Source organism: Phaethon aethereus (genome assembly GCF_964289735.1).
Source record: "Phaethon aethereus genome assembly, chromosome: 10".
NCBI lineage: Eukaryota > Metazoa > Chordata > Aves > Phaethontiformes > Phaethontidae > Phaethon > Phaethon aethereus.
Genome location: NC_138586.1, coordinates 3,329,231 through 3,353,676, shown reverse-complemented (window position 1 = coordinate 3,353,676; position 24,446 = coordinate 3,329,231). Strand labels below are relative to the sequence as shown.

The 24,446-nt window shown below is 43.7% G+C and overlaps 1 protein-coding gene across 1 annotated transcript in view; it reads right to left on the bottom strand.

Moving 5' to 3' along the window:
- The window catches only part of AMOT (angiomotin), a gene marked incomplete at both ends in the record, with an annotated part of 32,397 nt that extends 30,065 nt beyond the window's left edge, over positions 1–2,332 (bottom strand). The window contains one exon of the mRNA XM_082004285.1: positions 1,461–2,332. Coding sequence (XP_081860411.1) covers positions 1,461–2,332 — 872 coding nt within the window. The remainder of the gene's footprint in view (positions 1–1,460) is intronic.
- Positions 2,333–24,446: the final 22,114 nt, after the last annotated feature.

Below are 24,446 nucleotides of genomic sequence, written 5' to 3'. Positions count from 1 at the left end.
TCCCCGTGTTCTTTCAAAGCAGCCAGGATCCATCCAATACAGACAAAAATCACCCTGTCTAGAGGAGCTGACTGTTGGCGTGTTTTCAAATACCTCTCCCTTAAACAGCAAGCAGGCTACGTCTCAGATTCACTATATATAATATTATGAGTATTTCTGATGCAGCGTAACGATTAAGGATCTGTTTCCCTTTCCTATGTGCACAGAGATTTGAGGCTTTTGAATTTTCAAAAACATTTGCAATGAGCTTCTACAATCATTACCCCCCCTAAACCCTTTACTTCCCCTTTTCCTGGCCTCTTTATTATTTATTTAGCCAGATCAAAGGGCCTTTTCATCAGGCTTGTATGCTGCTGAAGTCATTTCAGATCACAAACAATGGTGGCCAAACTCTGAAAATAGCTCCTCATAGGACTAGGAAGGTTCTGAGCAGACTCGAATTCCCCAAAGCTCAGACTCTGTTCCCAAATACAGATCGGTTTCTTCTTCACACTCCCCTTGAAACACAACACAGTATGTGCAAACACAAACACACAGAGACCTCACCATTTACTGAGGTAGCAACACCCTCCTGTTGCTCCTTCGTATTACCCTTTCAGCTTCAGAATGAGGCCAAAATCGTTATACCAAATCCCACCTGGTCTTAGACAGAGATGAGATGGTAAGGAAAGAGGTAAAGTAAAGGTGAATTTTTAGCCCACCTGAATAAAACTTCATCTTCACCCACACGGACATCAGAGTTTGGCTCAAGCCAAAATCTAGTTCCTTATCTAGAGGAAACCAGAACAGGCTGAGATTTCAAATGATGCAAGGAAAATTAGCGAAAGCTAAACAAGCAAGTCTGGGAAGAGGCACAAAGCACGCTCCATTTTCCACTCCTACACTCTGGTCCACTGAAAATAAAATTTGAAAAACTCTAGAGGAAGCTCAGGTGATTTCTGTTACCTGCACCATTATTGCTTTCATTCACTTTCTCCTTTCCTACATAGCATTTAGATGCAGTTTAAACCTAAAAAAATCTTTTGTCTTGGCAGATGTAATTAAAGAACAGCTTAAGTCTTCCCATAAGTAACTGCAAGTTTCTACAGCGAATCACACCATGACTTTGGCTTTTGTAGCAAACCTTTTGTAAGACTCTGGAGCCTCAGCATTAAACTTCCCCATGCCATAAAAATCAAGCGGGCTTGTTTTGGGATTTTGGTTTTTTTTTTTTTTTTTTTCAATTTGTGGGTTTTGTTTTTTTTTTTTAAGAAGAGTCAGGCCTCTCTAGGTAAGCTGCTGAAAGGGGTTACAGTTCTTCCAGACACAGTCTGTAGCTGAACACAATATGTCATCTCACATAATAAAGGTGGGATCTTTGCTGAAACAAAAGCTCCCTCAGGAGTGAGGGCAATGGACCGAGTTTTACACTGTCTTTCCTTACGTGGCTGTCATGGAGTTTGTTTTAAGATCTTGCTTACCTGACTGACCCATACTCAGGGGGATGTTGATACCTCATCATAGGCCCATCAGATCTTCCCTGCTGGCTCATGCGATGATCACTATAGAAATGTCCCGAGTCCTGAGGTTTGCAGTTCATAGACGGGGTGGACACATTTTTGTAAGGGTACTCTGGAGGAGGACCCCGCTGCTCCATTCCTTTCATGTTGGGCTGGGAAGGGGGCTGCACTGAGTTCTTGTAGAACTCGCTGGAGCCAGAATTTTTATAAGGGTCGCTGGACTGCTGAGGAGAAAGCGGAGAGAGGGGGGAGAGCGGCGCGCTCGTGACAGGTGCGTGGGCCTTGACACCGCTGGTGGCCAAGGAGAGCTGCATCAGCCTCTCGCTCAAGGAGCGGACGTGCCCTTGCTTGAGGTCCTTAAGTCCTTCATCCTGGTGGACCTTCCCTGGGCTCACCCGCTGAACCGTGGGCCGCCCTTCAGTCCTCATCTTTTGGTTGGTGACCCCCGTTACATAAAATGCTGCCCCGACGCTAGCATGCGGCTGGCCCCTGAAATACTGTGACTGGACTTTGGCTTCCTCATAGGTCGGGAGATCCTCGCTGTTCTGAAGTCGCGGGGAGAGCTGCTTCTCCATGATGCTATTGTCCACCTGTATCTCCTGGCCCTGGGGCTCCTGACGGGCAGCATGAGTCACAAGCTGGTGGTCCTGGGAGCTCAGCCCTTCGTTCTGAGATGCTGGACTCCCGGTGCTGTTGAAAGGGGGGGCATTTCCTGTGGCTTGCTGGTGTAAGGCAAGAAGGTTACGGTTGTCATTTGGGTTTCCGTATCTGAGCTGCTCCTGCAGCAGGCGCTGTAAAACTGTCGTAGCTGCTTGCTCTTCTGAATTCCTCATCTCAAACTGTGGTGCCTTTTGGGTGGAATGTAAAAGCTGCCCTTGACCTAAGGAAAGGAGACACGGTTATTAGCGCCTGAGTGGATCAAGCAAGAGACATTTAAGTGCAATGGCTTGAAATACAGAAAAAAAGCAGGTTAGATTACCAAAGGTTCCCATAACAATGGGGGTCATTAAGGCCCTTGACCTAAGAAGGACTTGCATGCCAGGGGGCAAAGCATGGAAAGGTGATGAAAGGTGACTTGCAAATTTATAGGAATATCAATCGACTGCAAGCTATAGGGATGCATGCCAGATACCTCAGACAGCAAGGCTGCTTTCAGGCAGAAAGGAGACCTACAATTCACAGGATGGTGGTAAAAATGCCTAAGACCTGTTTGCTTTACACTTAGGGCTACCAACAGTGAAATAAGCTTCCCATATTTCCAGGCAGACAAGGATTAAAGGATGAAATCAGCATTTGTCAGTTTTAGGGGGGGGGGGGGGGGGGGCGGGAAAAGAGAGGCCCATTGAGACATTGAGATAGTATATGGTTCAAAGGTAGTAAAGAAATCTCTTAGCTTAGATCGCTTAAAGCAATTAATGAATACCTTGTTAGCCAGCAGGTTTTTAGGAGTTATGAAACACCCAGAGTGAGATCAGCACCCAGTCTCCCTGCTGCAGAAAACACTATGTACTGGTGCAAGTGAGGACTCTCTAACTTCTTGCTATACAAAGGCAACCAAATCCTCACACATCTAAATATCGTCAGCTGAATGCATGCAAATGCAAGAGGGGGAAAAAAAGAGTTGTCTGATCTAAGGAACAGAAAAAGACCTCCGAGTGGCAGGAAAAAACACTGTGTACCCATGAGAGAAACACAAAGAGCCAATGTCAAGCACATCCTAAGTACAGATTAAGTCAGTGACCAACAGTGATTACACCTCACTCAGTCTCCCAGAGGAGTCAGGAATTCGTCATGCAAACTCAAGCCCATTGGCCTTGCATGAGTTGAAATACCCAAAATTAATGGTACCTTTGAGACATTTAACTAAGAGCAGAGCTACATTTGAGCTGGAACAGTTCAGAATAGAGCGTATGCTTTACCTGTTGGCTAAGCTGTGGCTCTGCCCTGACAGCAGAACGCACACTGGTATTCTAGCACTTTATTTTGACCGCTTTTTTTCTGTATAACATTGTCCCCTAGCAAGAGGTAACTTGCTCCCAACAGCTTGTTCCGTGGCAGAACCAGGGATGGACTGCAGGAGTCAGGAGACCTGAAGGCTCTGCTTTGCTCTGTGTCTCCACAACCACCCAGTTTTCTCCCTCAGGCCAGCCTACCACAGGAGTCTACCCCTGTAAGGCAAGGCCTGGATGCATCAGGCAGACAGAACCCTTCTGCAAAAGTTAAGGAAGGGAAAGTTAAAATCCACCTCATTCCAGGCTGCCTCACCAAACGAGGAATTCAGGCCCTGTTGACGGGACTGCAACATGATTCTTCTGAAATCCTGTTTGTAGTGGCACATACCTATTTCCTTCACTTTGACTTCCTTGGTAAGGAGGAGCAGTTCTGGCACATGTGGGGACACACACAGACTTCCTCCTGCGAGTCCAAAATCTCCACTCAGAGATGGCTTCCGTCTCCTCTTCAGTAGGCCAGTTCACTTGATACTCTCCTCGCTTCCAAAATAATTCTGAGGAAAGCATGGAAAACATAATTTCAATCAGTAGATGAGACCCTAGAAATAATAAACCTTGGCCCATATTTCAGATTTCTCTTTTGCAGCTTCTTGTTTTCTCCCAGAGCCCAACCATTTCAATCCCTTTAGGATGAATGACCCCCCCCTTGGTCCCTAGCAATCTACTCCAGCTGCTGCTTTAATCATGACAATTTCTGCTCCAAAATTAAATGTAGCCAAGTAATGCTCTGTCCCATCTGTGCCTCCAAGTGAAACAGTGATTAAAACCCGCTAATTCTTTAACTCCATTGTTTCATTTTTTGCTAAGAATGAAAGCTGCAGCGCAGATGATGATGATACTCTGTGCTTATGGCTCCTTTTCCAGTGGTGCTGCGTATTTCAAACTGTATCAGCAGAAATCCTTTGATGAAAGGTGATATGGTTAAATGCTTTATAAACTTCAACAAATTATGCCTCAGAAATTACTGTGAGAATGATAAGTATACGAATATTAGCTTTATTTTACAGACTGGGGAATAAAAGGACACTGATGAAATACATGCCAGAAATATGTTGCAGAGCACAGCGCTAACTCCCAAAACATTCTTTAATTACATTACTTTTCCCTTTCAGAATATAAAGTACTAAAGTAACTTTAACCATTGAGGGGAGAATCAGGAGAACACAGAAAAATGTGTATTTAGGCATGTTATTCAAGAAGCAGTTAAACCTACTACTGAAGGTGTCCTAAATAAAAAAAGGCAAACGATGCAAAAAAAGTGGAACATACTTGTGCGCTCAGTGTGCTTATACTTCAAGGGCATGCGATTCAAACAGAACCAGTGAAATTAAAAATATTCATTGAGATGTATAATTTAACTTAATTTCCTGGAATGTTGCAAAAAATAAAGTGAACAGATGTAGTGAAGGAATGCAGACATGGATACTTCTGTCTCTGTCTTATTATGGCACACATCCACACCCAACAAAAATTATCTCAGATCTGCAAGTTAAATACTTGAGGTGTCAACAGCAATTTCAAGGCACATGAACAATATCTAACTGGGGAACAAGGCTGTGTTGTGTGGTATGGTACTTCAAGATGGTGGTTGAAAAAAACATCTAATGTCAAATTCTTAACCGGTGACTTAGCTCCAGAGGGATATATTGAAAACAGCTGCCAGCAAATATGCAGTAAAGAACCTTTAAACCAGGCATTAAGATAGCAGATAACTAGAGCAATTTCTAGCCTCTTTTCCCAGTGTTGCACAACAGAAGTTAAGGATTCCTTGTCCCCCTCATACCAGTATCATCACTGACTCTTCTTTTTTCTCTTTTTTTCTTTAAACAAAGTTGCCCTAAGCAACCCTTTTTATTAGAGCATAAAAAGGCTTTTATTATGCAATATGATGCTGCCAAAGATTTCTTTTGTCTCAACTGGAAAAATCTAAGGGGGGTGTGTGTGTGTTATTTTTTTTAATACAAAGATACAACCCAGCTTGCCTCTCTGCCTTAAAGAATTTCTCAACAGACAAATTCAATCTGTGCATGTTTAACTCCTTCAAACGTTCAAGGAAGTAATTCTGTATGTGACCATTTCACACACAGAGTTTAACTTCACAGCAACACAAGCTTATTCTGCTGATCTGATGGAGAGCACAGTTCACACTGAAAGCATTTACTGGAACTGAATACTACTAATTTTAAGGTGGATGTAAACTAGGAATCAGCCTGGAAATCCAAACCAAAGGTGACTGAGATACAATATGAAGATAGTCTGGCCAACAAATCCACTTTCTTTAAATACCAACTGTTAGCATTAAGCGTATTTTTTCCAGTTTCATCCCATTATTTTTAATTAACAAAGAAAATCTTGTGCAACTAACTTGGGTGGCAGCATTCCTGGAATCTGCTTTCTGAGCGAGCTGGAAACTCACGGCACAACCAGCGAGTTAACTTTTTTATGTAATGAAACACAAAATTGAACAGTACAGTTGGTACTGAAGCCCATGTGTTATTTATTTGGACACCAAATTATACTTGTGTTAGGCTCTCCCAGCAATTTCAGTTTTCGGTGTGCCAAAGATGGAAATTAGTGAGGTGCACTGGAAAAGTTGTTATGATAGAACTGGAAGGAAATTGGAATAGGTTCTGTAGGCATTTTGAACAGACATATTTGGGGCTTTAGCCTAAATCTATTGAGATGGATAGGGCTGAATTCTGATTACCAGCAACTCTGTACTGGCTTATGGATTGGATAGTGCACTCATAACCACAAAGCCTAGAAACACCTTGCTTTTCAAGTGGAAAATTCAGTTTTTAGACCAGTTCTGTTCCAAGGAACCACTGTGAAATAGATTTCCGAGGCTGAACTGATTTTGCAGTTTGTTCCTGAGCATCGTAGCTCTATCACCTTACTCCCTTATTCTAACTTCTAGTCTGAAATTATTCATGGTAACTTTATATCTGTATGTTCTTGAGCGAAACATCAGAGTCCAGAACCGGTAGAACACAGGAATTGCAAATTGAACTGCACGTAACCATGCTGAGATCAAGAATGGGCATAAAAGGGGAGGTAGCATAGGTACTATTTAAGGAAGAAAAGACCCATGTTTGCAGGGCATTGTGTAAAAACTCAGTAACTGAGGCTTCTGTCTTAAACATCATGTAATTAGGCACAGGAACCTTGCCAGTCCCTCGTGAGGAAGAAAGAATTTAAAATGATAATACTGCCTGGCTGTAAGGAACCAAAGCAGCAAATTTCTGTACAGCATGCAAATATTTTTCAGCATTATAAAAATAAACAAGCTTAGACAAGTGAGCTACTCACCACTGTTTGATGAGTGGCTATAATGCTACAGCTCAATTAACCTGCATGGAGCAATAATAACCTCACAAGCGAAGAGAAGCATCTTTCTTTAGCTTGTGAAACTAAGAGGAATGCAAGAGTCCCTGTGAGGACAGCCTGTACATACTTGCCCAGAATTACTGCTTAGCCAAGAAGCTAATTAGCTTACGCATCAGGTGGGATGGGAACAGGTTCACCACCTCAAAAGGGCTGGAGTACAGTTAAGCACTTTCAGTTTTACTACTAAATTTTGTGTCACTCATACACAAAACAACCCAGTGACAGACTTCAAACTCAAGGAGTAACTTCTGCTAAGTAATTCTGTGGTGTTCTTAAAAAACGTGCATGTGATACTGCTTATCCTGGGTGGCAACAGGTGATGGGATGCTATCAGTTAGATGAAGTTTTAGGTTGTTTTTTTAGGTGCAGAGTTATCTTCAGACATACCTGCACACTGTAATAGAAGAGGGGAACACAAAACAGAGATGGCATAGAAAGGACTGGCGGTGAAGTCCCCGGGCAATTGCAGAAACGGGCTCACATGCTGAGTCACCCACTGTTTAATAGAAATATGCCTTTGCTACATGGCCTACGCAAAACCCAGCAGGCTGATTGCCAGATCCTGTAAAATTCACTTAACATGAGTGTCTATAAGACCACTGGAAACACGGCTATTCTGCACACACACTCACTTTGAAGTGGCTAGGAGCACCAGACTCACAAGGGTGAGGTCCAAAATTATTTAATGAATAGTGCAGGTTATCACTGAATGCTCTTCGTTTCATTTCAGCCCTACCCAAGGAGGAGGAAGGGAGAGAATACACACTAGGATGGTCCTCGAGAATAAAGGTTCCCAACGTCTGGCGCCAACACCCAAACCTGCAAGGCAGCACACAACGAATCCCAGAGTCGTGATAGTGTTTTAGCACCTGCTCCTAACCAAAAGTGGGTTTTAGACTCCAACCATAAACACTTCCCAGCTTTCATTCAACCATCCCATCCCTGCTTGCCTAGATCTGCTGACTGCAGCTCAGGTGATCTCGGAGGGTGGCACTGAGCAGGTGCATGGAGCAGTGCCAGCATTACTCATCTTCATACCAGAAGGCCAGAGTCACTGGGCAAACAAGAAAAACTTCCTTCTTTTAACTAAAAACAAGAACAATGTCACCCGGAGGGGTACAAATAATACGCATACCCATTATATTAGATCATCAGGCAATTAATAGCGAGAGGCCACCAGAACACCTGAAGATTGATCATGGTTCTAACAGCTCTCTGGGCCAAACCGAGTCCACCTTCAGCAAGGACTAGACTGCCTTGCCGAGAGCCACTAATCATTCTCCTCAAATGCTCATGGTATTGGGATATGGGCACAGAGCAGCACAAGAAAGCCTGTCAGGCCTGAAGAAAAAGCAGCAAGTCGCTTGGTCTGGCTTCAGGTAAGTCAGTCAAGATATCAACATAGGAAGACCCCCTCTAAATAACACCTCTAAGGAAAAAACTGAAAAGACCTTACTTGACCTTTGAATTACTGCTCCCTCACTATAAAGTATCAATTTCTCCACAGGGAAGTACCTATAATCTTCACCAACATAATTTAGGTTTTATATTACAAAGGAAAAAAAAAAAGAAAAAAGAGAAGAATAAACACTTACAGAGCCTGGTATAAATAGGAATGTTTCATGGCTTTTAAGCATTTTGATAAGAATGCCATGGAATTTCAAGTTTCTCCATAAAGTTTCAAAAGTCAGAGGGGCAGGAGGATTTATTCTGAATATACTGGTCTAATAGCAAAACCAGTCTAGGTATATTCATCCAGCTGTTTTTATTGGGAATATTTCTACATGAATACATCACACCATTCAGTTAAACTATTATGCAGCACTACCAAGCACTACTCACACATCTGCAGAGACACAACCCTTGAGGGGCATGTACTGCAATTTCTGCATATTTAATGAAACACTAATTCCAGCACAGGCAGCGGGAGCTCTGCTACTAACTTCATAAAGGCCAAAACCTCACCTTTTAGATGTCTTCTTGAAAAAAACAGATCAAGCTTACACAGGTTTAGTCACATCAGGTCTCCTTTCAGAGGGCTGCCTCCCAGCACATACCGAGCAAGATTCATCTGCTTCGAACTTCACGTATTTCCAGCAATTATCCTTGTAGAACTGGGGAATTGTTGTAAACCCGAGCCACAATTTTAATTCAACATCAAGTTTTGTTTTGTCTTTTAAGAATGCTCCACTTCTTGCTGCTGCTAGCACTCAGGCAGCGCCCTGCTTCTGTCGTCAGCAGCCCCTGTCCCACAACTATCCCAAGTATGCCTCAGCACCATTTTCATTGCATTGTGTGGTTTCTCCATTCCTTCACTGATTTAGTCCAGGCCTCTCCTCCGGGCTCTCAGATAATGAAAACCATGTGAGAGTAAAATGTAATCTTCAAACACGCAAACCAGTTTCATGTGCATTATCAGAAGGGAGCAAAACGTTGACAGTGCATCATTTGTCCCTACCGATAGGATCAGGCTGTTTTAATTGCTGGTGAGATAAAAAAAAGATTAGAATCACCATCTACATTAAAAATAAAGTCAAAATTCAAACCTAAAAGCTTAAGTCCTGAAAACAATGAAAACACCCCCCCCCAAACAGATATATCCCTTTTATGCTACCTTAAGGTAGTTTTTCCTCATGTATCAGTTGTGACATCCCGAAAATCTGTATCATAAGTTGACACAAATAAAAACCGCAGGTGGAGAAGGGTGTAGAGAAGAAAACAATCACTATGGCCTAACTTTAGCATGGAATATTTCTGGCTTTTTCTAGCGTTACCACAATTTAAACTATTTTAAGTCCCCATATGGAGGAGCTCTTCTTATTTCACAAAACAGTTTTACAGAATTTAACGGGACTAGTCACAGACTACAGAAAGCAAGCAGGCATGGGCCCTCCTTTTTTCAAAAGGCCTGCTTTTTTTTTTTTCCTCCATTCTTTATAAAAAGAAACAGTTAAAATAAACTTAACACCAGTTGTCAGTCTGCCTAACAGAGCTGGCAATGCTCGTTCTGAGATGCTGTGGCTCAGGAAGGGAACAAACCTAATGCTGTACTAGGACAACCCAGTATCATGAAGCAAGCCCATTTTGTGGTCTCAGTAGGTAGCATGGGTTAAAAAGACGGATCTGTTGGGTTTTTTTTCCAAAAGTAAAACCCGACAGAAGATCCAGACCACCAAATTTTTAGAAAGCGAGGACATTATAAAAGAACACCACCAAAACCACTTTTATCATAACCACCTGGGTTTTTCATGTGCACCTTGTAAAAACCTTTAATTACCTGTAAGATGATTAATTAATCCTCACCACCACACTGGGAGGAAGATATTCCTACGTTCGTTTTAGCGCAGTGTTGGTTGGCTACGTCCTGGCCTACGTTTATGTTTTTGTTGCCACAACTATGTCACTCGGGGAACCGACTTCTTTCAATGCAACTATTCCAGCAACCACTCTAAAGCAGATGCAGTTACACTAGGAAATAATTGTTTTTAGGTATATTACTTAGGAAACCTTGTGTACGCCCTACCAGCAAAACTTCTTCCTTGCTAATATAAACATCATCACTACTAGAAAGATTCTCCATAATAACTGGAGCAGCAAAAATTTTAAGCGTAGAACCTGCCTAAATGGTTTTGATCGAGGATGTAGGCACCCCAGAACTTGTGCAAGCAGAAGGCAGGGGAACTTTCTGAGTATTTTCTACAGCTGCAGAAGATACTCCTGCAAGGTATCCCTGCAGAAACAAAAAGTTAGAGCTACACAATATTCCCCTAATGAAGGGAATCTGCATGTTCGTGTTTTGATGGTGCAGAGAGTAATAACGCACCACGATTTTATGCCACTTAAGCAGCGAGATGTGCTAAAATGAACTTCACTGAACGCGCAGAAACCACAGGTAACACGTTGCTCCTTAAGCACAAATCCAAAATAATTAACCGTGCCCCAGCCCTCGTTCAGAGCCGTACTCGGTGCCAGCAGTGCCGGCAGCAGGGAATGCGTCGAGCTCGCCACGGCCTGAGGAAGGGAAGGGATGTGACTGCGAGGGCCTCGCTCGGGCTGGAAAACCTGCTATCCTGGGTCTCGCAAGGCAACACACAGCTGTGGTGCTCCCTTGGAGCCGTCTGCCTCCCACGAGCACCATCCCGGGCCCTGGTCTCCATTTCGGCCTTTGCGATTGCTCCACAGAAACAGCCCTTCAAAATGCCACCCAGGCAGTTTGGGATGGGCCCGCGGCCTCCCATACGAATCTTCTCTTGCCATCCCTAGTTCCCTAAATCAGAAGTACACTGGTCTTTTTCCTGATGGTAAATCCACTCTTCTCCCATGGGTGCTAGGATTTTTTTATTGCTTTTTCTTTTTTTAAACAAGATCTGAGAGCTCCACACTGGATCCTGACTCGGCAACAGCAAAAGCTGGTTTTTTTCATGTAACTTTGGAGTGTCTTTTTCTGCCTGCTCCCTACGGTCCCCTGATCTTACCCAAAGGAAGGGTGGACTAGACCACATAAGTGCTCTCAGTCTCTTCAACCTTTATCATTTTGCAGCGAAAAAGTGTTTCGAATTTGTTTTTACCTAACACGAGTATCAGCATCCAGTTGTGATGATTTCGGTAAACTACAGATTACCAGTTCCTTGTCCACCTCCGCAGGCTATCTTACACTGGTTTTATGTTCCGTGTCTCCAGAAATATGGAGGACATTTCAGCTTTGTTTCTTTTCAAAAAGACAATGGGAAAACTAGGAAGATATGTTTTCCCACCCTATTCTTCCCAAGCTCCACAACGAGACGGGCTACCCCTAGTATGAAGCAATGCAATTTGTTTCAGCTGGACACAAAACCACTCAAATTAGAACAGCAGGAAAAGTCCACCAAACCCTGAAGTGAACAAAGTCACTGAAATGTGGAATTACTTTCCTTGAGGGTTACAGTAAATAATCCTAAGAGATTAAGTAATTCTTCTAAAAAACAAGTTGTGTAGAGACACAAAGCATTTTAAAGCAAACAAACATTACTGTGATACAACTCTTAGACAAGGTCTCACAAATGCTAATTAATTCATTAAACAAAACCTTAAATTGGCCTAATTCATAGACATTCATATAAGAGAACTGCTTAACAACATCTTGGTCTACAATTAGACACTGTAAGTGCTTTGCTAATACAAATAATAGCAAGGCCTTTAAAAACCAATTTTATTAGTTCAGTGAACGTTTTTATGATTTAAACAAAGTCTTGGTTCTATATTCTAATCAATAGCGATGAACCTTACACAGTCCAACAGTAGTTATCAAGGAAAATGATCAAACACCTCTCCAAACATTTAGTATTTAAAAAATAGAAGGTTATTTTAGGCTCAGACACAACCAAACTAGACAACAGTCATTCTGAGAGAGGATGAGAAAGTAAAAAAGCAACAAGTATGAATGGCAGTATTTATCTCTGAGCCCTTCTGCCGGACCAAGAATGCAGACTGCGTGCCAGTAAAATATGAGACGATTCAGCTATTAGAAACAGGAGAGAGCACTCACTTTTCCAGCGCTCAGCTAGCAATACGGGAGCTGCTCACAACAAAGCATGACGCATCGAACAACCATCATGAAGGATGACCGCAACTCGTGATCCCCACCGCTACAGGAGACTCCACTACACATTCTTCCTTCACTTAAAGCTAAGCACCTCACATAACCACTCTCTACCAAGATGTGATTTTAAGGCTTTCAGAACTCTGTTTCCACAGGCCTTTTTATTTTGTTCTCAGCTTTTCTGTTTTGTTCACTTTTTCTTTTCCATTGCTATTCATTCACCTATTCCTATCCATTTACCTATTCATTCCTCATTCACCAATCTCCCGCTGACATCAAATGTCTGGTTTGCCCTGAACAGCCGATTATGCACAGGTAAGTTTCAAACATACTTAAAAAATTACATCCAAGTGTCTAGGTAAACACAAATTTCATCAACCCTGAAAAAATCCTTTCACTTACAGGCCTAGGAGGCAAGTAAGACAAATATTATATTGCATATTTAAAAATTAATTTCTCCTAGGAGCCCCTTTACATTAGTATTCCCCAAAGTTGTTGAGATTTTTTTTCTGTCCTAAAGATTACATTTCAAGGCTACTCTGGAGAGCCAAGTAATGTGCAAGATGTGGATATTTGCTGACTTCAGAGTTCTCCATACAGTACAGTATTTTCACATGGATACAATTTCAGCATCAAATCTGTTCAAAGCATGAACCAAGTACTTTTGCAAAAGCTGAAGGTACGGCCGTAGTGTGGAGGCTGCAGTAGGCAATTCCTCCCGTGGCCGGCACTGTGTTCCAGAGCTGTTTAGGAATACACTGTCTCCTGTCTAAAAGTGTTTAACTGAGAAGCTCCTGCAGCCAAACTGGACTCACAGGGCAGCTGTGTGCCTCTTCTTTCATAAAGATGACGATTTAAAGCCTACAGTATGATGATGCTGTATATGGGGCACATACAGAGAGAAGATCAGGCAAAAGAGGTAGATGAAAGTCTAACCTACAAAGTAACTACTCATCAGAAAGTAAGACAAGCAAAGAGCTCCTGAAAGCAGAAAATGAGCTTAGAGAAATCAGTTGTTGCCCAGATTCAACACAATGGACTAAATCATTTTGACAAATCCTCTAGTGCTTCCTGAAAGTTTATAACCTCAGCAATAGGCAATTTGGAACACTTCTATGAAGAACCAAGAGATCCAAGTCCTCTCTTGTATTTCAGTGGATAGAAGAGGAGAAAGAGAGCCTTCAACCTTATTGCCAATCACCAAGAATGGCTGTTCTCACACTATTATAAACATTTGGTCTCCATGGAAGGGGGATACCTAGCAGCAAACATTGGCAACCGAGGACATTCCACTCCCACTATACCGTCCACATTAGCAAGGAGAAAAAAAATAATCCATAAGGCTGTTTCAATTAGGAAACCTTTGAGAAGACGTCTTCAAAAGTGAGTGTCTGAAATTACCTTGAAATATGGGAATGTGCAACACCAGCTAGACGGGGGAAAACAGGCATCTTACTTTATTCTACAAGCATTTACACTTCACCTCAAAGTGGGAACATCTAATAATCCAAGAACCTTTTGCCAAGAACAAGGCCATAGTTTTCTTTTTAATTCAGAACAGAAGCTAACACACACCATATTCTACACTGAATGGAGAATCTCATAATTTACAGGTGTTTGGAGCTAGATCTTAGTTTAATACAAACTCTTAACATGAAAGAACTTTCTTATATTAAGCTTTGTCTTTCCATCAGGTTACACTTCTGCAGCTCTTTAAAAGGTGTCAGTAGGAATGAAACAAGAACTGCAAAATGGAGTTCTGCCCCATGAGAGGTATGAACAGATAAATTTATTCACAGCTAGAAGTATTTATATGTTACCATATACTTGGACCGTTGATAATTCTAGAATTAAAGACTTATCTCTAGATATACATTAATCCAGCAGCAACATAAACCTACATCAGATTTTGCTCCACATTAAGAAAATAAAGCCTTTAACAAGCTGAAATTTTTCTTCAGCTCTTCATTCACTATATTAACAGTGAGCCCTAGCTATGGACCAACACATCATTGTGCTGGGTGCTATACAGAGTTAAGTGGTGCAAGTTGTTCCATCAAAAAAGCCAACCACTCCCCGCCCCAAAAAGAAAAAAAAAAAAAAAAGAAAAAAACTCACATTACACTCAACTGGAAACAAAAGAAAAGGACAGAAGAAGCAGAAGCGTTTATGTTTTGAGAACTTGTGGGTTGCAAATTCTCAGTTTCACTGTCATGGTTTGGAAAACGTGGCAGTAGAGCAATGTAACCTTATTTCTAAATAAACAAAAAGATTGGTCAGTCTGCTGATGAAAGACAGGATAAAGAGAACAAGAGAACTATTAAATTATCTACACTTCTAGGATTCTTGCTATTCTTTCGCAAAGTGAATGGCTTATGCTAATCAGAATGCATCTGAAATACATCATTCAAGCCTTCTTGTACAAATACAGTTCTTATTTATCCAGAAAGATCCCCACCAGCTGGCAATGTTTGCATACAATGTTAAACCCAACTTCAGGAGCCCATGCATTATGAGTCATTTTACATTTAAAACTTCAGTTCTCCTAGCTGTTCTTGAAGATGGTGTATCCCATAAGAAGAACTTTAGTGGAATTCCACAATAACACACTATGTTACCATCCTGCTTCCTCTTGCACAAAGAAGTTACAAGTTTTCTGTTGTTTGGTGTTTTTTTTTTTTTTTCTCCTAATGGTGCTTTCCCTACAGAACATCTTTGGAGAAGGGACAAAAGGATTTGCACCAATCCCTTCTATATGAATCAAATATTTATGCTATACCCTCTTCAAGCACTTTCATCTAGCAACCTATGGAATGTGATCTCCTGACCTTAACACTCAAGCATGTCTAAATCAGCTGCCCCTTGAGCTGTATTACAGACTACAGAGAATTTTTATACATTTGTATTACGGGCATATGAAAACCCTTGTGGCCCAGCTGTGGCATTCGGTGCTACAAAGCATACATTAGCCCAAAGTCGCTCAAGCATACTTCAAGAAAGAGCAATGCTTTGATTCTTCCACATTTATGGCACAACCTGATGTCACGTGTCACCGTAAATAGGCAGAATGATGAACCATGCTACCAGTGTATTAACCAGCCATCACAATGTAAATCTGTGTCATGCCAAACAATACCAAAACTACGAGGGGCCAGCGCCGCTGCAATCCCATGTCCCACTGTACGGCCCATTCTGCCGACTCCACACTGCCCATCTTCCTTTCTAAAGCCTCCAGCCTCCTCCCCAGGACAGGCAGTGCTGCCTGCAAAACATCTCCAGAATCAGAACGACAATGAGCTTGGGGGAAGACCAGGCACTCCTTTCCCCGTTCCTGGAAATCCTACCCCCTCCTCAAGAAAGCGCTAGAGCAGAAACAAATCATTCTGTGTTGTGTTTGTGGCTCCCAGGAACGTTTTAAGGACAGGGGTTAAGTTGCAAATAAGTTTCCTGGAGAAAAAGAGAGGGAGACCAAGTGCCCCAGATGAACCCGCAACTTCAACTATGGGACAAATTTTTCCAGGGTCAGCTCATGACCCTAATTCTAGAAGAGCAGTCACTGAGGTAACCCTGGTGAAAATCTGACCCAAAGATTTAACAGGGTCACGGTCTTGATGGTTGGGTTCATGTTTTTATATCAGCCCTGAAAAACCAACGCGATGCGGCCCATCACTTGCACAGGAGCAGCACAAGGGTGTAGGACAAGCCTGAGAAGATGATTCTTGTGTGCCCACCTTGATTTGGCAGAAAGGCTCAGTCCCCAGAAAGAGTCAAGGGTAGCAGAAAAAAGTGAGACAGCAGTGAAAACCTGCGCCACGTCCTCTCCCCCGAGATGGATCCTGGTCAGGCTCCTGGCCAGTCCCCTCGCTGGCTGTCACACCTCCACAGAGACTGAGGTGCCCTCAGTTCTCCTAGGGTCCATCAGCTCAGAACATGCTGACTTGCTGCCCTCCCTTTACGGGAGGAATGGGACACCTTTTCCACTCTGCCCTCCCTGCCAAAATCCCTCCAGAGGAGATGAAGGGGAAAAAAAAAAAAAAAAAAAAGAGGAGGGAAAAAAAAAAAAAAAGATGAACAAGGACCACAACAGAATTTAGCGTTTCCTGTATCATCTACAGGAAAAACCCACGCAGTGGGGAAGAGCATGATGTCAAGGCTGGTTTCACCACACAAACAGCCAGATCCTCCTGCTGGGGGATGCTACGCGTTTCCACAGGGAACGATATAATCCTGCCTGCAAAGAGGAGTCCTGCTACCAGCCACACCAAATTCCACAGGTCCTTCCCTTGCACAAAAGACTGGTAGCAATGAAACTGGCCGTGGGAAGTGGGTATGTGGGTACAGAGCTGGGGGAGAAGGAAAATTAGAGATTCACAGCGGTATTATCACTTGTAGAACAGCACACATTCAGCACTTGGCCCCTAGAGAAAGGAGTATGCTACAAAATATGTTTCCCTGCACAGAGACTGGGCCTCCATCCAGTTATTATGTGCACATGTCCCTGCTGCATTTTCAGTCTTACTTTTAAAAAAATCTCAAAACAAAGAAAACATATCCTCATACTCACTCTGTACAGTGCCAAGCATGTTCCTAGCCATGTTCAATAATCTGTTAAGGTGTGTTAATGATGGTTTCAACACTTTTGCACCTTGTGACACAGTAGTAAAGCACTTAAGGTAAAACAAATTCCAGTGTGAAACAAGAAATCTCAACTGATTGTGGAAGCCCTGTTTGCACACGTGCATACGTAAATGCACATACATGCTTCTCTGAAGCATGACGAGCAAAGACAATCCTGACACGTGGATTACAAGCACAATGACTGCGATTATTTTCTCAGAAGAATAGAGCACAAGAAACGCGGCTGCTTTCAAACACAGCCCAACACAAACCCACTTCGGTGACTTCCACAGAATTTTACTTTATCCAATTACACACAAGTACATCGCTATTAATTTTGGCTATTTACTGACAGTGATGAAATGGGTGGAGGAGTGGGTTTGGTTTTTTTTTTTGCAACAATTTTGCAAGATGAAGAGCAATCTTTAGAGGAGAGAGAAGTGATGGGCAAAAGCCAACAGAGAAGATAGCCAGTCTAACTCCCAGGTTTAGGCTGCAAGAATGAATGCTGAGTCCCTTGCGCCATGAGCACGTCTCTTACCTACTGATCTGCTGAAGACAAAAGAGTTTTCTTCTTTTCAGAAACTGGACACTTGTAGCTCGTTGGGTCAGTCACACAAAGCTTCCCTGCTGCCAAAGGTATTTTTTTTCCCCTCGGGTTTTTGTTGTTGTTTGGTTTTTTACCCCAGAGAGTAAAGGGCAAAACAGTGGATTCAGCAGGGCCAAAGGGTGGAATTCGAGACTTAACAGGCGAACTGCAGAGCTCTCTCTAAAAGATGTTGTATTTCAAGGCGCTTTCACTTGCAAATTCTTCTTCATCCTCAGTGTCAATAAATCTGGAGGGGGGGTAGTAAACTTTTTTAACTGCAGAAATAAACCGGACTCCAGAGAGAGGGGAAGGTGGTATCAACTGGATTTGTGGCTCCACTTTTTTTCTTTTATTAAAAATAAATATACTCTCAGACAGGCAATCAAGACAGACGGGGAAAAAAATCCAATACGGGCAGACAGGACCCGCCCGCAGTCCTCGGAAGGATAGCGGGACCACAGGATAGCGGCAGGATGAACAAAAAGAAGGGGTCCGCGTCCCGGCGGAGGTGGTCCGGGGCAGGCTCCGCTGTCAGCGGCGGCAGCGCCTACGGTCCCGGCAGGGAAGGGCGGCCCGCAGCATCGCGGCCAGGGAAGGGGGGGGAGGCTGCTCCGCTCCGCGCCGCCTTCTCCGCGGTTACCTGTGCGCAGCGGGGCGAGGCGAGCACGGAGGAGCCGCAGGGCCGGACGCGGGGCTGGGGCGGCAGCGGCCCCCGGCACACGCTCCCCGCGGCAGCGGGCTCACGCCGGCGCGCACAGGGCGGCGGGGCAGGGCCGGGCCGGGCAGCGCCGCTCCCTCCTCCGCCTCCTTCCGCCTCGCTCTGCGGCGCGGACGCCCCGCGGGCCGGCGCTCCGCCAGGGCGGGCAGGAAGCGGCCCGCCGGCCCCGCCCGGGGACCGCCCCCGCCCCGCCCCGCCGCGGGGCTGCCCCCGCCGCTATTGTGTGCGGGGCGGCGGCGTGGAAGCCGCTCCCGCCCCGGGAGAGCGGCGCTGGCCGCGCCCCGCCGGAGCCGGCGCCTTCGCAGAGCCGCTGCCGCCGGCCCGCAGGAGCGAGCTCCGGGCGGCCCTGGGAAGCGGCGGAGCTCCCGGCGGCAGGCAGGGCTCCGGCGGGGAGCGCGCCCCGCCGTGCTGCCTGGCCGCCAAGCGCCGAGGAGCTGCGGCCGCCTTACCCGTGAACGTGCGAGTGCGCGTTTGGGCCCGCTCAGCCCGGCAAGCAGCCCGCAGCGCGGCACAGAGGGGCTACAGGGACCCCCTGGGACCAGTCGCTCGGCCACCTGCGGAGGCGTTGGCAGGAGCTAGCCCGAGGTCTCAAAGCCATTCCAGTCGGCCAGCGGAGTTAAACGGGCTTACACCAATGGACAACACACCCACTTTTTGCTGGCCAGATGCTGAACATAATTGAAAGCGTGGCAGGAACTGATTGTGACTGACTGCATATAAGCAGGACATTAAAGGAGTTCCCTGCATATAATGTTCTGCTTAAAACAAAAATATGCATCACGTAGCCTTCCAAGGCTCAGTCTATCATAACAGTAAACATCCACAGACCTCTGCTACTCTGCCACATCTAATGGCTGGTGTGGAAAGAGGAGATGGAAAAAGACTTCAGTGTTTTCCCCAAATGCAACCATGACTTTGCTGTGTTTCATCATTTCACCGCATGATAAAAGATGGCAGCCGCATTCAGAGATGGTTTTTGCTGAAGGCTTTAGCGCCTGGAATCACACTGTAGAATTTCAACTTAAAAAATAGTTTGGCTTTAAACGTGTAACACAACCTCTTAAAGAAAAGCATGAACTCACCACCTTTCAAAGGAGGACAGTGAAAGGATCATAAAATGCTGACAAAAGAAAGAGAGGTTTAAGTCGGTCTCCCTGTTTTGGAAGATCTAACAGCCCTTGGTAATGGCAATAACACAGTCATCTCCACAGTGGTACCAACCTCTGTATCAGAGAGGCAAAGCTCTTGTTCTGAAATGGGGTAAGCAACTTCAACTGCTCCTAGCCTGATGCCTGTAATCAGGGCAAATCCCCAGTCTAAACAAGGCCCGAGATAACAGACCGGCCCTTCAATCCCTGCATATTTGTGTACAAACAATGGTACCTTGCCTTTCTCACAATTCACCTCCTCCTCTGGCTTTTGCATACAATGCACTCAAATCCTCCCCCTGTGAGGTCACTCCTGTCCGTGAACTCCAAGTGACAGCTTCTGCTTGTCTCCCGACTCACGTTCACCAGCTTGTCATTTCAAGAAAGAGCAAAACAAAAAGTGAGAGAAGCTGTCACGGTGTGTCCACAGCTGACTTAATACACTAAGGCCTGACCATGCAAATATTAAGCCCGTTAAGTAGTCCCAGTTAGGTACGGTTTGGCCGTAAGATGACACCAGTTTCCAAAAGTACTAAATGTGCAAAAACTGGCCACATGTCAAATTCTGGCACTGTGAAACTTGGCCTACTGGAGTTCATTAGGGCACTTCGTGTGAGAAGACATAACATGATTCAGCCATTTACCTTTTAATTGCTCTAAGCAAACAAATCCTTTCGAACATTCCCAACTCTTAATATTGAAAAGAAAGATCTGGAAAAAAATTCAGGAAGTCAAATTTCAGAAATCCCAAATGCAGCATATATAAACATCTTTTTTTTTCCCCTTGTAAATGACATTCATTCAGTGGAACAAATGTAGAAACACATGTAAACAGATCATCAACATCCCCTAACCTTACAGTTTGCAAACGTAATTAAAAAAAAAGAGACAATGCAGAGCAAGCTAATGAAGCACATATTTGCTAGATGCTGTGGGGTGGAACGGTAGGGAAAATACATAGCTACAGCAAGTTAGAGTTACAAACTATTCTTCAATCACACATCCTGTTTCCCTCCCACATGCTAAAAGAAAATAGTGGGGAGTAAAGAGAGAAGGTAGAGTCATCAGGAAAGTAAAAATATTGCTTAATGCAGACACTGAAAAGCAGCTAGCCTTGCCCAAGGCATATTAACCTCAACTCATCTGCCGCTGTTTATTCTACAGAGCGCTAGCACTGCTCATGTTTCATGTTTAACCCACACAATTGGAGATAGCAGCTTTATCGGAACTGGAAAAGAACAAAGATGCATGAAATCCACATTCTCTTCCTTAAAATAGTCTCCCCCTGCATCCTCCCTTCACCCAGCTCCCCGCCCAGCCCAGTCCTCAGGAGCTGCAGCACACATCTGAACGGCTGCCAGTGGAGGAAGCGAGCAGTTTCCATACACACATCACGCCACAATGTGGGAATTCAGGAAACAACACACGAAAGGGGTTCCTAATAACTGTTCCAGCGTACTCGGGCCAATTTATGCAATCGTACAAAGGTCACAATAGATGTGTTAAAAAGCACAAAAGATAAAGGCCACAACAGCAACTAGTTCAAAGTAGGAAAATAAATCTCAGGCTTACGAAGCGTTTGGATGATCTGGAATTGCTCCACCTACAATTTTTTAAGAGGTTGTCCTTCACATTCTTTAAAATTCCTCCATCTTACAAGTTCCTCCCTCCAGGAATCGCTGTAACTGTGCCGTCCTTTGTCCACAGCAGCTGGAGCTCAGGAAGCTGCTGATATTATCCCTCATGTACAGAGAGAAATCACCGCTCAGTCCTGCGTCCATTCAGTGCAGCTGAGAGGGGTGCAAATTAATTTCCATGGATCTCTGATCTCGGGCCAGTTTAACAGCGCTTTTCTTCTTGCACATAAAAATAAACTCTTAACAGTGCTCAGAAGTGCCATTTAGCTCTTGGGGCCAGACAGTACATCCCACCACCACCACCACAGCTGGGGGCTCTTTCTCTAATCTGTAGGTACGCTGTTGGGTGAAATAACGGCCCTACCATAAACAAACAGTAATGCAAGCAACAGTAACAAAGACTAAGAAGAGGAGATGAGGCCAAGTTACTAGGTAAGCAGGAGCAAGGAATAGGTAATTCTGGTAAGGGAGATTATCTTTCTTGCCATAGAAGCCCAATAGTTTGACAGATGTATTTATTGAAGAAAAGGAAGTAAATGAGCAAATACATTAGGGGATACAGATAAAAAAAAAGATTAGAAGATTTCAAAACTGCGTAAGAATCACAAGAAATGTGTGAGTTCAGTCTAGACTTGTAGAGCCTCTGAGAGTCACAGGCCGCAGGACCTGCCTTGCTGCCCGCACGTTTGGTGAACCTGGATGTACAGCCCCACTACAGCATTGCAGCCTTTGCTGCCATTTTACCAGCAGGCTGGACAGCACACAGGGCCTTCAGGGTGGTCATGGCCATTTTTAGGCTGTGGTTAGAGGATTTGATGTTGCTGCTATATCCAGCCCCGAGCTGTTAACAAACCCTGAAAGGTTCCCTCACGTCCTGCCATTGGGTATGGCTGGAGACCAGCTATGATTTCTGAAGAGAAACAAAATCAATCTGACTGACATGAGACCAAGGCATGGATTATGTGTAAAAATCAGTTACCATTTACCAACAGATGGTAACGACTGGTATTCATAGACCAGCAACACCAGAAATTACATGCACAGAATGGCTAGAAGAATTCTACTTTTCAAAACACAAGACCAAGAATAGTTATACACTATGTATTCCTCTGTCCTTGGCTACGTAATTGTTGTGTCTTTCTACACAAGTTTGTTATTCTACCAATTCTATATAATAAAACTTTAATGACCACATAACTTCTGGGATGGAGGTAATTGCTACAGAGGCTTTTGCATAGCCAACTTCATGTTCTGTCTATATTGTGATTTACACTGCAACGTGGCTCCTGCTCGTCTAAGGTTTTGTATGCTACTGCCTGTGAAGATTTTTAAAAGTCAGTCTGGATGGTACCTCTACTGGAGTGTAACTCAAGTTCAGTGTGATTCCTTGGGTGAAGAAAGGGGAGGGCGAGAAAAGAAACAGCTTACTGCAGTGAAATGCAATATAGAGGTCAGCAGTGATGTGTCACCCATGAGGTGATTGATCAGGTACCACCTGTAAAGAGAATTATTCTAACTGTTGAACCTTGGCCCCTTTTTATGCAGCATTTCGGAAGAAAGCTGTGTAACCAGAAGAGTGATGACCAACTGCCAACTATGGAAAAACAAATTAAATGTTTCAGCTTCGCTCTAAACGCATTCACACTCCAGTCCTCTAGACTTGAATGTAGTTTTGGCAAAGTAAGGACAGCAGGGTTATTGTGGACAAAGGGATTTCCTTACAACACAGCATTCTTCTCCCAAAGAAGGACCTGTAAGCCTTTAACTGATGTCTATTGTATGTTAACAACCTTGATGTACGAAAGTTGACCATGTCCCTTGTTTCTCTGCACTCTTGGTTCTCACGCCTCTTTAAAAAAAGATGTCTCTTCAAAATCTGCCAAAATTAATTTAAAGACCCTCTCAGCTTTCAATGGATTTGGATCAGAGTGAACTGTAAGAGTGAGGCACAGAGGCCCTGCACTTCACAGTCTTTGTTTGCTCTCGATGACTAAAGAATGTATGAAATCACAAGAGCACAAGATCTACAGCAGGTTCTGCAGCAAAAACACAGATTTGATCATCCTGATATTTCAATGACCATAAAGATTGAGAGGAAAACCATGGCTGATTCGAACCCCAAAAGCCTAACCTCTTCAAAGTCTCCAGGACTTACAATGATGCAACTGTAGTGATAAATAAGATGGGGACGGGGGAGAGGGGGTGCTTTTTGATTTAAATCTTTTGCAACACATTTTTAATATTGATGTCAGAATCAGACTCAGAGCTGAGAAATGAAAGAGATCCAACCAAAAGTAATCTTTGGCTGGAAGCAACTTTCCATTGCCTGGGAAGGTTAAAAGCATGGTCTCAGTGAAACAATGAGACCACATTGTTTAGCACCACATAGATGCTAGAGCTTTACTAATTGTGGGAGCAGGGCTATCTTCCCCCACTACATAGAAGCTGTACTGAATAGTAAACAGATTATTTTGAACATGAAATTAAAGAAGAGAAATGAGAGCAGAAATAATGTTATGTACAAAAAAGGTCACATGAATTGGAACAAAATATATGAAATTCTGTTAAATAATTGCTTCAGCAAGTGGCAATTTTTCTGAGCACATAGTTGTGCTCCTAAAAGCAATCTTTCTCCTGCAGTAAGCTACAAGAAGATTGATAATTAGAGACAGCAAGATATCAAGTTATAGGTAATTGATTAACATTTCATTTTCACAGAAATGAAAAACTAAAAATAGAAGTATGGAACAAAGTCCGATTAGATTTTACAATCAGCTTCAGAAGCTGCTGCCACATTCTGGAAGAGCACCAGCACTCTCTGCTGGTGATCTTTGTTCAGTAGTTATCTAGAGGGAAAATGAGGAATTGAAAATGCTTTTGGTTTTGATATGGAATGCCATTTTTGTTTTAAATGGGTGATTAATTAGATCCCTATCAATTTAGAAAACAGCAACTCTAGGAGCTACTTATGTTTTTGGAAACAATAGTGTCATGACTAAGACGTGTATTTACTATTGGCCATCATCACTCACTGGAATAAATTCCACTGTCGCAAATAAACATCTGATGTTTAATGCTTCTCTCTGCAGAAAGCACTTCTGCAGTGCTGCAGCACAACGACAAGCCAGTGTGAGAAGTTCCCATGATGCCAAATCCCTCGGCTCCACCCTGACCTTCCACCAGTTTTAGAGCTATGCCAAGAAAAACAGCTCTTCTTCAAAAAGCCCTAGTATAGCACCAACATCTTCCCCTACAGTAGTC